This window comes from Elgaria multicarinata, chromosome 3, assembly GCF_023053635.1.
Source record: "Elgaria multicarinata webbii isolate HBS135686 ecotype San Diego chromosome 3, rElgMul1.1.pri, whole genome shotgun sequence".
NCBI classification, from domain to species: Eukaryota; Metazoa; Chordata; class Lepidosauria; order Squamata; family Anguidae; genus Elgaria; species Elgaria multicarinata.
In genome coordinates, this window is record NC_086173.1 from 131,327,286 (window position 1) to 131,342,316 (window position 15,031).

The window sequence follows — 15,031 nt, forward strand, 5'->3', positions numbered from 1 at the left end:
TGGGAGAATATGATTGAATCACAAAGAGTCTGTCCTGCTTTTCTATTTAAAATCTAGAAGGAGGCAGCCCTAACCGCTCTTGCTCTACTCTCCCTTGATAATGGTGGAGGTAGGCAGAGGGAGAGTGTGTATCACACAGGAGGAGAGGATAAGGGAGCAGCAGGATGAAAGGAGCTCCCTCTGCATCCTCCTCTCTCTGTGGAAATCTGTGCTAAAGGGCTGCATACATTGCAACGTGGCTATAGTTTGAATTGTTTCTGAGTATGGAAATGCAATGATAAAGAAAAGCTTCAACAGCAATGTCGGAAAGAGGGGAACCACAGAATACAGCTAGGGTATACTCCCTGCTTCCCTGCTAGCCTCAGTCCTGGTGCTGTTGGCCCCATCCCAGGTGTGGTTTACATTAATATGAGTACACAGTAGTTGTGTTCACAGATAACAGCCCTTAGATGAAGCCACTACATTCAGAAGAGCCATGCCCGGACATAAAGTTGCAATTCAAAATCTTTACAGGTATAGGTTTGCTTGAAGGGTCTGAAGGTACTTTACTCTTGGCCTACCAGCAAGTCTTAAGGAAACAAAAGAGGAATGGCAGCAATGCATGATGATCCAGATGTGTTGGACTACAACTCCCATGATCCCTGACCATTGGCCATGCTAGCTGGTCTTATGGGAGTAGTAGTTCAAAACATCTGGAGAGTGCCCAGATTGCCTACTCCTGATGTAAGGGCAATTGGAGACAGCAGTACAGCTTTTTAAACATAACATAAAATCAATTTCATCGTAGACAATTAGGGACACATTCACACTGTGAGATTTGTGTGTCTCATCCAGGAAATCTGATGCAAAGGAAGCAAGGGCTTCTATAACTTTAAAAACTGAATAGAAAATGAAATTTTGAGCAGTGCACCTCCTGAAATTTCCCTCTTCCACACAATTATTAAAGGCACAGCAGGGGCCTTTCCACACGTCGTACCGAGGCCGCTTCTAAGCGACCCCAGTGCGACTCCAAACCGATCGTCTAGCTTACCTTTGGCAGAGACGAAGAAGAGGCGTCCTTGCCGCCGCCTCCACCCACTGACCTCCTCGCCGGCCGGCGAGGAGGTCAGTGGGTGGAGGCGGCGGCAAGGACGCCTCTTCTTCGTCTCTGCCAAAGGTAAGCTAGACGATCGGTTTGGGGTCGCACTGGGGTCGCTTAGAAGCGACCTCGGTACGACGTGTGGAAAGGCCCCAGCTCTATTCTCCTTTGCATCTGGTTACCCTGTCCATAAACAAGTTCGAACACTTAAGAGTTAAACCAGTTGTGGATCCAGTTATATTAAGGGGCTGAACTGTCAGCAAGTTATATTTTTATTGCTGCTATGGGAGTTGTTCCTTGGTGTACACACACAGCTAAATGGAATGCTTTACACGGGACTGACTTAAGGGGGGAACCGTAAGGAATTCTGGATTCACACGTCTGACTTGTGGCTGCCAACTGATCAGAAAAAAGCAGCCCTGGCTTGCTCTTGCACTTTTAGCAGCAGTCTGATCCATATCGGTTGGTGAAGCTTTCAATAGGATGGAGCTGCTAATGTCTGTGGATCAAGCTACATGCAAGAATATCTCCAGCATCTGTGAATGGAATATACAAACATGCATTAATTGTTTTAAGGCAAAGTACTCTTAACTTAATTGGCTTGTGGACCTCAGCCAATAACATAAAACAGCAATAATGATGTAATACAGGCGTAGTTAAGAATTGACAGTAACGATTTTATCATCATCAGAAACAGGATGAAAAGGTATTTAACGTAGGAGTCAGTCCGGTGTAAAAGGCATTTCAATACATCATTTTTTAAAAGTAGCTGATAAAGATGATTGATCCCATCATTAGGTTGTTAGTCTATTACTGCAGAGACATAAGATGAGAAATAGATTACTTGTTCAAGTCACCACAAAAATATGAATCAATCTAGACAAATTGGTGGCTGCCACTGAAAATGGCAACCATGTGTCTAGTTCCCATGTGCCTCCCCCTCTGTAGCATTTAAGAGTGCAATCCTATGGGGATGTCTATTAGCCCCTGAATTTGGTGGCTTGCGGACATCTAATGAAGAATGGGAGGAGCGGTAATCTTCATCTCCACGCTCTGCCCATTCTGCATTTTAGTAGGTGTTGTCAAGGGGGAGGGATGGAGGCTGGGGAAAGCTCGCATCCCCGCTTTCCCAGTCCCCTCCCCACCCATGGAAACACCCCCTTTCTGTCCTGTCCTGTAAGGAATTTCCCTCCTACTGACTTCAATAGAAGAGGGGAATTTAGAGGGAAAATGCCTCCCATTGCCTTTTATGGTGCCCATGACAGAACATAGGGTATGACAGTGGTTCCCAAAGTGGTGTCCACAGGGACCTCCAGTGGCACCCACGAAGCTCTCTTGTCCCTGCTCCCTTCAAAAAAAATTGTTTTAAGAAAAACCTTGGAAAATGTTAGGGCAGTTTTCTTCCTCTCCTCTCTACCCCTTTGCCTTGCTATTTCCTCCTCACTCTCAGCTGCTAGCCTGACTATTTCTCTCCCTTTACACCAACTCTTTAGCTCATTTTTGTCTAGCTAAGCCCCCACGGCAAGCATTATGTGACTAGCCACATCCACTATAGGAGCCATTTTGTGGTGGCGCCTGCAGCAGTTCCCCACATTCCCATATGTGCCGACAGGTCCAAAAAGGTTGGGTATCTCTGGGGTATGGTATACCTCTTGCACAAAAAATAGGTGTTGTCCTTAACCAGAAACAATATACTAAAAAACCAAAGAGGTTAAGGTAATAAATGTTTATAGTAAAATAAGATGAAGAATACAATCAAGACTATAGAGCACTTACAATATACAGTACATTACTCATTTAAAAATACAGTAAAAAAGTGCTTCACAAGCTTGATTGGCTTGGCCAGACGCGTTTCGACTCGGAAGTCTTCTTCAATGGCCAGTCAAGCTTTTCAGCTTTGTTGTCTATCAAGCTCCTTGTTCCCTGCCCAGAGAGCCCCATCCTGCAGCAGCTGAACCCAGATCATACTAGAGCATGGGAAGGGAATTCCTATCTGCCATATCCTAGCAACAAGGAAACGTGGGGCTGAGATGCAGGAGACCCTGAAAGGGAAAGGCGGGTTGGGATTGCCACCCAGTCCTCCTCCCATGACTTGGACAGCTGTACGACAGACAGCAATTATGCACCAGCTCCATGATGCATAATTGTCTCTCGTGGCGATTGCAAGGGTGCAGGAGCTTGCCCGTGGGTGTGTCTTGTGTCCACAGGCTGTTTGGTGCAAAGTGCCCTTTTGCCATAGTTTCCTAACATGAGGACAGGCAGTATTGGGGTCACTGCTGGCTGAGCCATTGGGGACGATGAAGTTTGGGAGCTATGGGTTTGCATGCTGTGTTTTTTGATGCTGGGAGTGTTCTGGGATGTGTGTGTTATTGCAACTACATCGTCTCCCTCTGTGTGTAGACTTCACCACCAGCACAGTACCAGATTATTGGGTACTGGTGGAGTGTCCAAGGATGCTGGGGGCATGTCTGCTGTTTTCACATTGTTTTTGTAATGTGTCTGTCTGTGTGTTTTCCTCCTCCAGGCTGAGCACACATTGGATATGGCAGGTGTAGCAGCAGTATATCTGCAGTTTATCTCTTCCCTTGCCTGCCCCCACATAATGTGTGTACAGGATTGCTCTGTTGGTTCTGAGTAAACATGCTAAGGATTTTGTTGTCAATTTATGTTCAAGTAAATGACAATAATCTTTGTTTCTTCCTTTAACTTTGAAATTTGATAGCAGCAGGACTGAAAGTGAATAAAGACCACAGTCAAATGCCTCATATGAGGAATTTACTGAACGTAAAAAGACCTAGATTTCCTACTAAGAATTAACACAGAATTGAACAATCCAACTCTCCATATTCCATCTGCAGGGATTAAGCAAGGGATTTGGATAAAGACTGAAGTAGGCTAGAAATAAAAAAGCTAGAAAAATATCAATGGATGGTCATAATACTATTATGAGTAAAGCTACTATAGCCTATAAAGTCCTGAGAAATTAAATCAATGACCTGGAAAACAAGATCACGTAAAGGTACATTAGATTAGTGGGGCGTCCCTCAGGGCATATGAGAGAAGCAGCAGCCCTTAAAACACACACATGGACATGGAAAGAGAGGGAGAGGGAGAGGGAGAGAGAACAAACCCTGGCTTTTAGTAAATGCAAAGATGAAGAATTATGATTCCCCCCCCCCCTCAACAGTGTTCAGAGACATTTTATATTCTAATCTCTAAAAGCCTCTTAAGCAGCACTTGGATCATACTTTTCGAGCGATGATACTTTTCATACTGTCTGCCAGCATGTGGCTAGAAAACCATGTAAAAATGTATCTTTATGATTACATCGCCCTGCAAGTTGAGTCTATTCATATTGCATGTGAATCCAAAGTGTATCAAAAGCATCCTCAGCTCTATAAGGGCTCCATCACACCAGCGTTATAGCTCACTGTTGCCGTTCCTTGTATGCAAAGGACTCAGATGATATCGTCCATGTCCTGCTGTGATTGCGGTTCTCCACCCCCACCCCCCTTTTAGTGATTTTTTTTTGGCGCGCAGAAAGTCCGTTTCTTCTGGTAATGCGAAAGCACACCGCTCAAACTTCAATGTGTATTTTCATCCATAGTTTTCAATCCGATGTTCTGTGGGCATGTTTTCAAGGGGTGGTATTGCTGACGAAAGTGTGTTCAAGCGATGGTATTGATGACGAAAGAGGGGTGTGCCTTTTCTCCAGAGGGTGTTTTTAAATTCCAATTCAAATCCTTTCCTCCTCCTGCTTCCTGGCTGCTGGGTTGAATGAAAGAACGGTCTATTGTACTTTCGTTCGTAGACCTTTGCTTCATGACTTGCTTTGGGGGGTGGGTGGGTGGGGAAGCAAGGGAGGGATGCACTGGTAACATCGTAGAGGCAGTGGGGGAGCGAGGGAGGGTGTACCTCACCTCCATTCCCTAGGAGGTTGGGAGAGGCTACCTAGCATGCTCTCTGGGCTGGTTTCCCCACCAAGGTGTTAAGGTGGACTGGGCTGGCTGCATAGCTTTTCTCCCCTCCCCTTTCCCTGACTATCACCGATCTCTCTCTCTGTCCGTCCTCTGGCGTTTCTTTCACTACCTCTTGCAGCCCAAAAAGCCTCCAGCAATTCATACGGACTTGGCAATTAAGTGCCCTTTACTTCCAGGTAAACGCAGCTCTGGTTGGGCTGCAAACCGAGCCATACTTGCTTAGGAGTAGAAGCACCCCCTACTGGGGAGGGGCACTGCCAGACAAGCTCTTTCCACTTTAGGCAGCCCGCCTTGCACATGACCCAGCCAGGGATCCTCTGCTCCCCCACTGCGCCTTCTCCCCAATCCTTTTCAATAAAAGGGGGCTGCAAGTTGCCCTCAATCCAAGGCTCTGATGTGGCTTACTCCCAAGTAAGCACATGCAGGATCGCAGCAGGGCTCCCCCTCCTGTGAAGCAAGCTGTCCCTTCCTTCCCAGTAACCAAAGGCAGAGGGGTGTTCGAGCTCATTGAAATGAACAGGATGCAACCGTGAATAAGTGCACCCACACACCTACAGTCTTTCATGCGTTTGGAAGTGCGACAAGGGGAACACTAGGCAATCTCCAGTGGCAGCTGATAGGAGTTTTACTTCATTAATCTATTAATCTATAGATTAAATTTGCATGTGGGTTATAAGCAATCCCTCTGGAGTAAGAAGAGATCCCACTGAACTCTCTGTTCTTACTCCTGAGTAGGCATTTTCACCTTAACAGAAATGTGAGAAATGCACCCTCCTTGCCAGCAGTGCCCTCATTTTTAAAGATAAAGAGATCAAAATTGGCACAGTGATAGCTCTTAAGGAGGGCTTTAGCCATGCCAAGTTTGAATCAGATTGTATCATCCCTTGATTTTAAGGGATTTTTAAAATGGTAAACAAATGCATACATCTGTGTAAGTTTAAAGATAAAGAGATCAAAATTGATACAGTGATAGCTCTTAAGGAGGGCTTTCAGCACACCAAATTTGAATCAGATTGGGTTATCCCTTGATTTTTTAATGATTTTTTTAAATTCCCCCCTTAAACCCTTTTCCTGGTAGTTCACTAGTGCGAATGTTCAATCTTCCATTCCTTTCATCATGGGAAGCTGTGCATCTTCAAGTTCATAAATTACAGTTCTGCTGGTTCCCTTACTCAAAAGTAAATCCCATTGATTTCAACTGCATTTACATCCCTATCACACTAAAATCTTAAAATAGCAAACTGGAAAGAAGTGTTCTGCAACCGCATGCTTACTTCTGAGCTCTTACTTCTGTTTACTCAGAAGTAAGTCTCTCTCTGTTCAATGGTGGTTACTCAAAAGTAAGCCTGCATCTGACTTTGGTATGTTCACGCTCCTAAGCCTCCAGGTAGGGTGCGGGGAACATGTGTAGCCTAAGCAACAGGGAATAACCACATAGGGAGGGTGCAGTGTCTGACTATCACCAACCAATGAACTGTAGGGGGAAGTACAGAGGAGATCTGGGGGAGATGTGCATCTCAACAGAAGAACAGGGATACGCTGGTGCGCAGGAGAAGAGAGGTGTAAAGATGAATGAAATGTAAAAGCACAAAGGTGTACGAAGATCAGGTTTTCACATGCTATGGAAACGAGGGTGGATAATTTGAGGGTAAACCAGGGCAAATGTGCAGGTGTGATGGAGCTTTAAGTCAGGAACCTGAAAGTGGCCAAATAAAGAATAAAAAACAATTGTCTGCTCAAGAACATGATATGTGTGGATATTCTTGAAAAGCTTCTCTGGTTCATTTGTTTAAAAATGCTTTCTGTGCCTTTGTAGGAGATTTTAAAATACCAGAAGCTGAAAACACCCCACACCAAATACAAAATCCTAACATCCCAAATAACCATTTGCTCTTGCCATCTTGTTGGCAGAAGAACGGCTTTTCAATCTCTCTGTTCCCACCAGATACCAATACTGAAAATTTAAAAATAATGAGCGACATTGTTAAAAGTACTTTTAAAAAAACAACAAAACTCAAATCCTGTCCCTTCTTTTCTGGACCATTTCAGAATCACCAGAAGTCGGGACATTACAGAAATGCTAAATATTGGTATTATTCATTATATTTTATTTGCTAACAGTATTTATCAGCATATTTACAAGAGAGTTAGTGAATACAAAATTAACAAACAAAATAAAACATTCAATTAAAGCACTGTCAAACTACATAATTAAAAATATAAATAATGCAAAGCAACAGTAAAACAATATGAACTAATTTCCAAATGACTGTTGGAATATCTATATTTGGAAAAGATACCAAGACAAATGAGCTTCTCAGCGAAGTGTATTCTAGAGCTTTGGGACCATTACATGTACCAGTCTTTGCCTGATACATAACAATCTTACCCAGCCTTCCTTAACCTGGTACCCTTCAGATGTGTTAGACTACAACTCCCATTATCCACAGGTTGGGGAAGGCTATTTACTCACAAGAAGTAGCAGTGTTGAGTCAAGGGCCTCATTGGCATATCTTAAAACCGCGTTTGTGTGCAGGGGAATGACTCCAAAATACTTTGACGATGCCCAAATTATGGAACTCTCTTGCAAGGTGATTGCTTGGCACCACAGTTGTTATCTTTGAGGTGCCAAGCAAAGAATTCCCTCTGCCTTCTCCCTGGCTTTTAATGGTATTGGAAATCATTTTAATGGGTTTTTAGTGACCACTTTACCTCCTCTGATGCTTTCAGTGTATGTTTTACTACACTTTGATATTCTTAGCATTGTTTTAAGCCTCCTTGAAGGTGCTTGTGCAGAAATTTATGTGGTTTTTTTTATTATTAAATTTATATACCGTCCCATAGCCGAAGCTCTCTGGGCGGTTTACAAAAGTTAAAAACAGTGAACATTAAAAAAAAAGTATACAAAATTTAAAACCATCAAAAATATAAAAACAACAGTATCAAACAACAGTATCCGTGTAAACAAAAACAGTTCTGGGGGCAAGACAAATATATAAATAAAGGGAAAAGATGGTCTTTGACACATTTGGAGCCAAAACTGTGATCAGCTTCTTGAATTGGGGCTGGGGAAAAACTGGTAACCAAGGTAATTTATTTATTACATTTCTATATCACCCAATAGTCGAAGCCCTCTGGGTGGTTTACAACAGATGTTTCTGAACAGGTATAATGTGTTTTTGTCAGCACACCCCCATCAGTAGGCAGCATTCTGGACTCACTGAAGTTTCCAAGTGGTTTCCAGATTTCCACATAACATACACTGGAGTAGCGTAATCCAGCAATTGCAAAGGCCTGAATGACAGTATTTAATTTGCTATGAACTTATCACTAAGTGCGGCACTTGTTTAAATTCCTTTAAGTTAAAGAGATACACTAGCTATGCCCAGCATTGCATTCAGCAGTTGAAACCTATGAAAGTTTAGGATGACCATATGAAAAGGAGGTCAGGGCTCTTGTATTTTTAACAGTTGTATTGAAAAAGGAATTTCAGCAGGTGTCATTTGTATATGTAGGGAACCTGGTGAAATTTCCTCTTCACCACAACAGTTAAAGCTGCAGGTGCCCTGCCCTCTTTTAAATCTGGTCACTCTAGTACAGCTCCTGCACATTTAGCTGTTGTGATGAAGACGGAATTTCACCAGGTTCTCCATATATACAAATGACACCTTCTGAAATTCCCTTTTCTACGCAACTGTTAAAGATACTGGAGCGTTGTCCCTAGTTTTACTCACAAGTCAGTTCTACTGATACTTATGGGGCTTGCAGCCCATTTCGTATTAGTTGAAGGAACTTAGAACTAAGTGTGTCTAGAATTGTATTGATTTTATTTATACAAGATACATGGTTCCCCCCTTCCCATTTTATTCTCACAACAACCCTGTGAGGTAGGTAAGGTTGAACAGCAGTGACTGGTCCGTCATACATTAAATTTCAGAGCTTGAGAGATTTGACCAGAGGTTTCCCCATAGTCTGACATGCTAAGGATGTAACCCTATGCATGTTTAGACAGAAAGAAGTCCTACAAAGCTGATAGTTGTAGGAGTTTTTTCTGTCTAAATATGTACAAGACTGTGCCCTAACCCAGCTTTCCCAGTCGAATTTTAAAATATCTTAAAAGATTTTAGGATTTTTATATTGTATTGGTTTTATGTTTTTAATCAGTTTTATGTTTTCTATATGTTTGTATTCAAAATAATCCAGAGGGACAGGTGGGTAAGAAATAAATATTATTATTCCCCTACTTGTAGGCCAAAACATTTGGAGGGACCCAACTCCCATCAAGCCCAGTCAGCATGGCCAGTATTATTATTATTTATTTATATAGCGCCATCAATGTACCAGTGATCAGGGATTGATGGGCACAAGAACTGATGGCCAGTTATTTGGATTGCTTTAAGTGGTGGATAAACAAATTCCTGGAGAAAACTATCAGTGGCTAATAGCCCTGATGGCTATGTACTACCTCCACAATTAGAGACAGTATGCCTATGTACACCAGTTGTTGGGGTACATGGGCAGGACGGTGCTCTTGCACTCATGTCCTGCTTGTTTGTTTCTCATCTTTTGACCACCTTGCAAACAGAATGCTGGACTAGATGGACCCTTGGTCTGATCCAGCAATATGGCTCTTCTTATGCACTGTAATCCAACCCTTACTTCCAGGGAAACGTGGTTAGATAGGGGACTGCACAGCCCTGGCCTGATGGGCTTGTGCTATTATTTACTCATTAACTACATGAGAGGCGCACTTGGAGAGCCACTCCTGCCTGCATTGCTTCCCTGCCTCGCTTCAACGTGGCTAGCAACACCGACAGAGCCAAGCAAAGAGGAACGCAGCCGCCCCGTCTCCTCTCTTCACCGCACAATTGAGGAACTAGGGAAGGCGCCAGCAAAAGGTAGAGCGCAGGCGCAGCCAGACAATGATGTTTCCCTCCACTCTCCGGCATCTGTCACGTGGGTCGCCTCTATTCCCTTTGGACTCTTCTCTTCTGCGCCGCTGTCACTCTCGCACTCGCCTGACGATTTGCGATTGGATGAGATCTTCCAATGATTTTAAAGCCCGCCTCCCAAGTAACCTGCCTCCACGGAGAAGGATTGGCAGCAGCTTGTATCCAATAGAATGCCTAGGCGTCATCAAGGTGGGTGGGGCCGTGGGCTGGAGGAGGAGGAGGAGGAAAGAGGTTCTGAAAGCGCGTGTGGAGCTGCGTGGAATACTTTTAGCTCGGTAGCCTTGGTAGGTGAGTGTTGCTGAAGGGCTGGCTGCTGTGGTTTGCTGGCCCACTCGCTGCCCTTCTCTCTCTCAGAGCCAGTTTCCAGGGGGCAATAAACTGAGGCCGTAGGAGACGCGAAAGGAAAAGCAGGGTCTGAGTAAGGGGCTAGTAGAGTGGAATCAATCGTGGCAGCCTTTCGTTTTCGCCCTTCACAGGTACCCCTGTCGTTGCCTCTACTGTAATGCTGGCGGGGGATGATGGGGGTTGCAGTCGAGCACATTTGGAATGCACTAGGTTGAGGAAGGATGCTTTACAGGCATCAGAGTTGGGAGTTGTAGGAGGCAACTTCCCATTGGCTCCACGCTGCTAAAAACTTCGGAAGACTTCTGTTTCCTCTGTGAAAGGGTGTGGGGGGAGGCAGTATAGCCACGGCTGTTAGGCATGGGACCCCCGTGTTCAGAGGCAGTGTGAATTGCCTCCATATGCTTCATGTAAATCGCCTCCATCCCTTACTTTCTAGGTGGAACACCCATGCACTTATGGGTGGACTAAAAACAATGGATCCCACCCAGTAGCTTCTTTTTAAAATTAAGGATTTGCAAGTGCTAGAATTTAGTGAAGGTGGGCTACATGCTGGATTAGACCAAGGGGGTATCTTGTCCAGCATTCTGTTCACACATCTGCCCATGGGAAACATGCAAGCGGAGCACGAGTGCAATAGCGCCCACGCTCCCATGTTTCCCAATAACTAATATACATAGGCATACTGCCTCTGATACTGGAGGTAGCATAGAGCCATAATGACTGGTAGCCATTGATAGCCTTCTCCTTCATGACTACATTCATTGTTACAAATGATGAACATTTTCAATATGTTATTTTCACTCACATGTCTCTTGGTGTGGTCTTGAGGACACGATATGCACCTACCTTGCTAAATCTAAACCGGTCTGGGTCTCATCAGTGCCTGGATGGAAGACTGGCTGGGAACCTTGAGTTCTGTGATGGAAGAAAAGTGGAATATAAATGTTCTAAATATACTATTAGAGTACCGAAACGGCCTAACAGTATTAAACAGGCCCTCCTTTAATTTCAGCCCCACAAATTAAAATTTGCTCTCCCTGATTAAAATTAATCATCTATGACTTTACTGGAAAAATGTGGTTATAACACCCTTGTGTTTAAGTGCCACTCATAACTCGTGTACTGTATGTAGGTTTAGTTGGTGATTCTTTTGTTTCCATGACATAATTTTGCAGGCCGTGGCTTTCTGGCTGTATTCAGCATGATAACTCCAGTATTTGAACTGACTCAGAATCCAGATTTTCTTACAATAACTATCAAAGTACCTTACTCACGAGTTTCAGAGTTTGAGGTCTATTTTGAAGGGAAAGAATTCAAATTCTATGCAAAACCGTACTTTCTCAGGTAAGTAACATCACTTTATAAGGCTGATTTTACTTTCCATTGTCATGCTTGGTACATTATGTTCATGAGTGTTTCTGCCTTTTGGGAGCAAGTTTGCTCATGTCAGAAAATCCTTAAAATAGGATAAATTCTGATATCACACACTGGCTGAATTCAGATGTAATAACAGACTGGTTGGTTAGAAGGATGCACTGCAGTGACCCTCGGGATCAATCCTGGTTTGTTAACTAACTGTAATTTGTGCAGACCACAGTATCCTGCATTTAGATGCAAATAGGAAAAAAGCAGTTTGTTCCAAATCATAAATGGAAGCTTCAATTGTTTCCCTCTTGTTAATGAACAAGGGAGAAAGGGAATATGTGTGAGCTTGCTGTGGCATATTGTTCTGTCTGAATTTGTCCAGTGTTTGCTTACTATGGATACCTGCTTTTATACCAAGAAATTTCTGTGAATATCTTCTGTGTGTACATTACAAAAATAAAATACTTTGTATTGGCTTCTTTGAATGTTAAATTCTCAGTAATTCTTGCAGCAGCTCTATAAGAGAGGTGAATATTATATCTATCCTAGATGGTGGTGTGAGGTTGAGATAGTATTTTGTCTACTGCCATTTTATTGTATTAATTTAAAGCATTTTTATCTTGCTCTTCAGCCAAAAACTCTCCAGGAGGAGTGCATATAAGCAGTTAAACAAGACAGTCCCTGCCTTAAAAGACCTGTTGCGCAAGGAAAGGGGATGGGAAGAAGGAGGAAAAGTTTCTCAGCAAGGGTGGTGGAATTGCCTTGTTTCCTCCTCTCCTCTCCCTCAGTATGGCCTTCTGGAGTGGCTACTGGTGGTGACTTTATGACTGGGTTAGGACGACACGATAGTCCACATTAGACTAAATAAATGTTCATTTGCACAGTTAAAGCTAGTGCGCCAGCTGCGCCCATTCCTAGAGATGTCGGACCTGGCCACGGTGACACATGCCTTAGTTACATCCCGATTGGATTACTGTAACAAGCTCTACGTGGGGCTGCCTTTGAAGAGTGTTCGGAAACTCCAGCTGGTTCAAAGAGCTGCAGCCAGATTGTTGACCGGGGCTGGTTACAGGGAGCAGACAACTCCCCTGTTAAAACAGCTCCACTGGCTTCCAGTCTGTTTGGGGGCACAATTCAAAGTGCTGGTTATGACCTATAAAGCTCTATATGGTTCGGGTCCAGGTTATTTGAAAGAACGTATTCTCCCTTATGAGCCTGCCCGTGCTTTGAGATCTTATGGAGAGGCCCTTCTTTTAGTCCCACCTTCTTCACAGGCACGCTTGGTGGGAACATGGCAGAGGGCCTTCTCGTTGGCTGCTCCGGTGCTCTGGAACTCGCTTCCTGGGGAAGCTAGGCTGGCTCCCTCCTTGATGGGCTTTCGGAAGCAGGCTAAAACTTTTTTGTTCCAGCAGGCCTTTGGAGAATAATCCAGCCCTCCATCTATGTTAATGTTTTATAATTTTGTTGTGTATTTTTTTAATTGTTTATGGTTTTGTTTTCCTCTCCCCCCCATGTATATTTTAAACTTTGTAAGGCCGCCTTGAGGCCCAGCATTGGGCAAAAGGCGGGATACAAATAAATATAATAATAATAATAATAATAATAATAATAATAATATTTTCTAGAAATAACCAACTCCAGTAATCAGCTGTGTGCAGAGTTGATTATCTGCACAACCGTTGATTATTGTGTCCTCTGCCAGGATCTGTGCATTATTTCCCTTGCCTACAGAGTCACGAGGCAAGAGCAGCAGAACCCTGCTGCTCTTGCCCAGCGGGGCTTTATAGGCAGGGGAAATAATCCTGTCCAGGAAGTGCTTGAGGAACCGCCGATCTGCAGCTCCCAACACACTTCCCAGGACAGGCATATGCAGTCCCTGGGTGGGGTGCTGCCAACTGCACATCCCTTCTCCCCGCCACAGAGGGAAAGTGCTGGCGATTGGGGACAGGGGATGCTCACCCTGCCCTTATAACCTACTCCACGGATGACTTACTAGTCATCTGTGGAGCGGATTATAAGGGCAGGGTGAGCTATTGTGTTGTTCGAACATGCCTTATGATTTCATGGCTGTGGTGAGATCTGAACTGGGGCCTTCCTGGCTTCACTCGTAGCCCTGCTGTGTTGTACGACAGAATGAATAACTGGAGTAGAACTTGGAGTAAGATCCAACAGGACCCTACAGCTGGCAGAGAGCACTGCTGGTTCCCAGTGCAGTGCAGCCAGCCCCAGTGGCAGTATGTGTGCTGCCCGTGCCACCAAAAGTGCTGATGTAGCTCTTCTGGGTGCAAGCCCCCAAATGACCAGAAATGCAAGTTTCTGGAAGGGGCAGGTCACGCTTTCCAGAAATGTGCGTTTCTGGTCATTTGGGGCCTTGGCCCTGGAAGCAGTACATTGCCTCTGGTGGGGCTGGCCATGCATTAGAACCGGTGGTGCTCACTGTCAGCGGTAGGGTCCCATTGGATTCTACCCTTAACTCCCTAAGATGCTTGGCTTTCATGATTTATTTAACATTCATGCTTGCTGAGCAAATCTTTTGAATGGACAGGTAGTATCTCTTAAATGCTGAAAAGGCAGAAAAGAAGTTGGGTAGGATTTCAAGACAAGTGGTGGGTCTTTGGTGTGTTGCGTTCATTGCTACCAAACACGTGCTAGTTTCTTCCTTGCATCCTTTCCCAGTCTAATCTCAGTCTTTCTGCCCATTCTTATTGCCATTCTCTTCTCTGCTTGCTACTAAATTGCACATCTTGCAGTTTCGACTGCAGTCTGTATGCAGCTTGGTTTGCTAATGCCAGGCATCCATGCATTGGTTGCCCATTATACTAATAGTTGATAAAATGCCCCTTAATTTCTATCCACAGATTGGCTCTTCCTGGGAGAATTGTAGAAGATGGAAGAGAGAGAGCATCATATGATGACGACACAGGTTTAAAATACTTTTTAAAACTTTATTTTGCAAGTCTTTACTTCCACTCTGCTCTGTCATATTGCACCTGTATGAATCTTCTTCCCATCCCACCAATGATAAAAAATATAGCTCGCTGTAGTGGTTGTTAGATGTGCTTTATTTTAAAATATCTTGCTTCACAGAGATAAGCAACACACTTAAAATGGTTTGTGCTTGCTAGAAAGAAGATGAGGTTGGTTAACATGTTAGGAATTTCTTTCCACAGATAGCTTCAAACACAATCTTATCTGTTGGAATGTGTTGCATGACAAATTATGCGTTTAGGAAGAATGTTTCTGTATTGCATCTCTTTTCCTCTCTTCCCGGCACTGGATTTTTGTGGAAGATTGATCCATCAAGTTCTTGG

At 43.9% G+C, this 15,031-nt stretch overlaps 1 protein-coding gene across 1 annotated transcript in view; it reads left to right on the forward strand.

Annotated features, from left to right (window-relative positions):
* Positions 1 to 10,234: 10,234 nt before the first annotated feature.
* Positions 10,235 to 15,031, forward strand: part of SHQ1 (SHQ1, H/ACA ribonucleoprotein assembly factor) — a 92,850-nt gene continuing 88,053 nt past the window's right edge. The window contains exons 1-3 of the mRNA XM_063121918.1: positions 10,235 to 10,294; positions 11,531 to 11,699; positions 14,579 to 14,643. Of these exons, the coding sequence (XP_062977988.1) occupies positions 11,557 to 11,699; positions 14,579 to 14,643 (208 nt within the window). The 5' untranslated portion in view covers positions 10,235 to 10,294; positions 11,531 to 11,556. The remainder of the gene's footprint in view (positions 10,295 to 11,530; positions 11,700 to 14,578; positions 14,644 to 15,031) is intronic.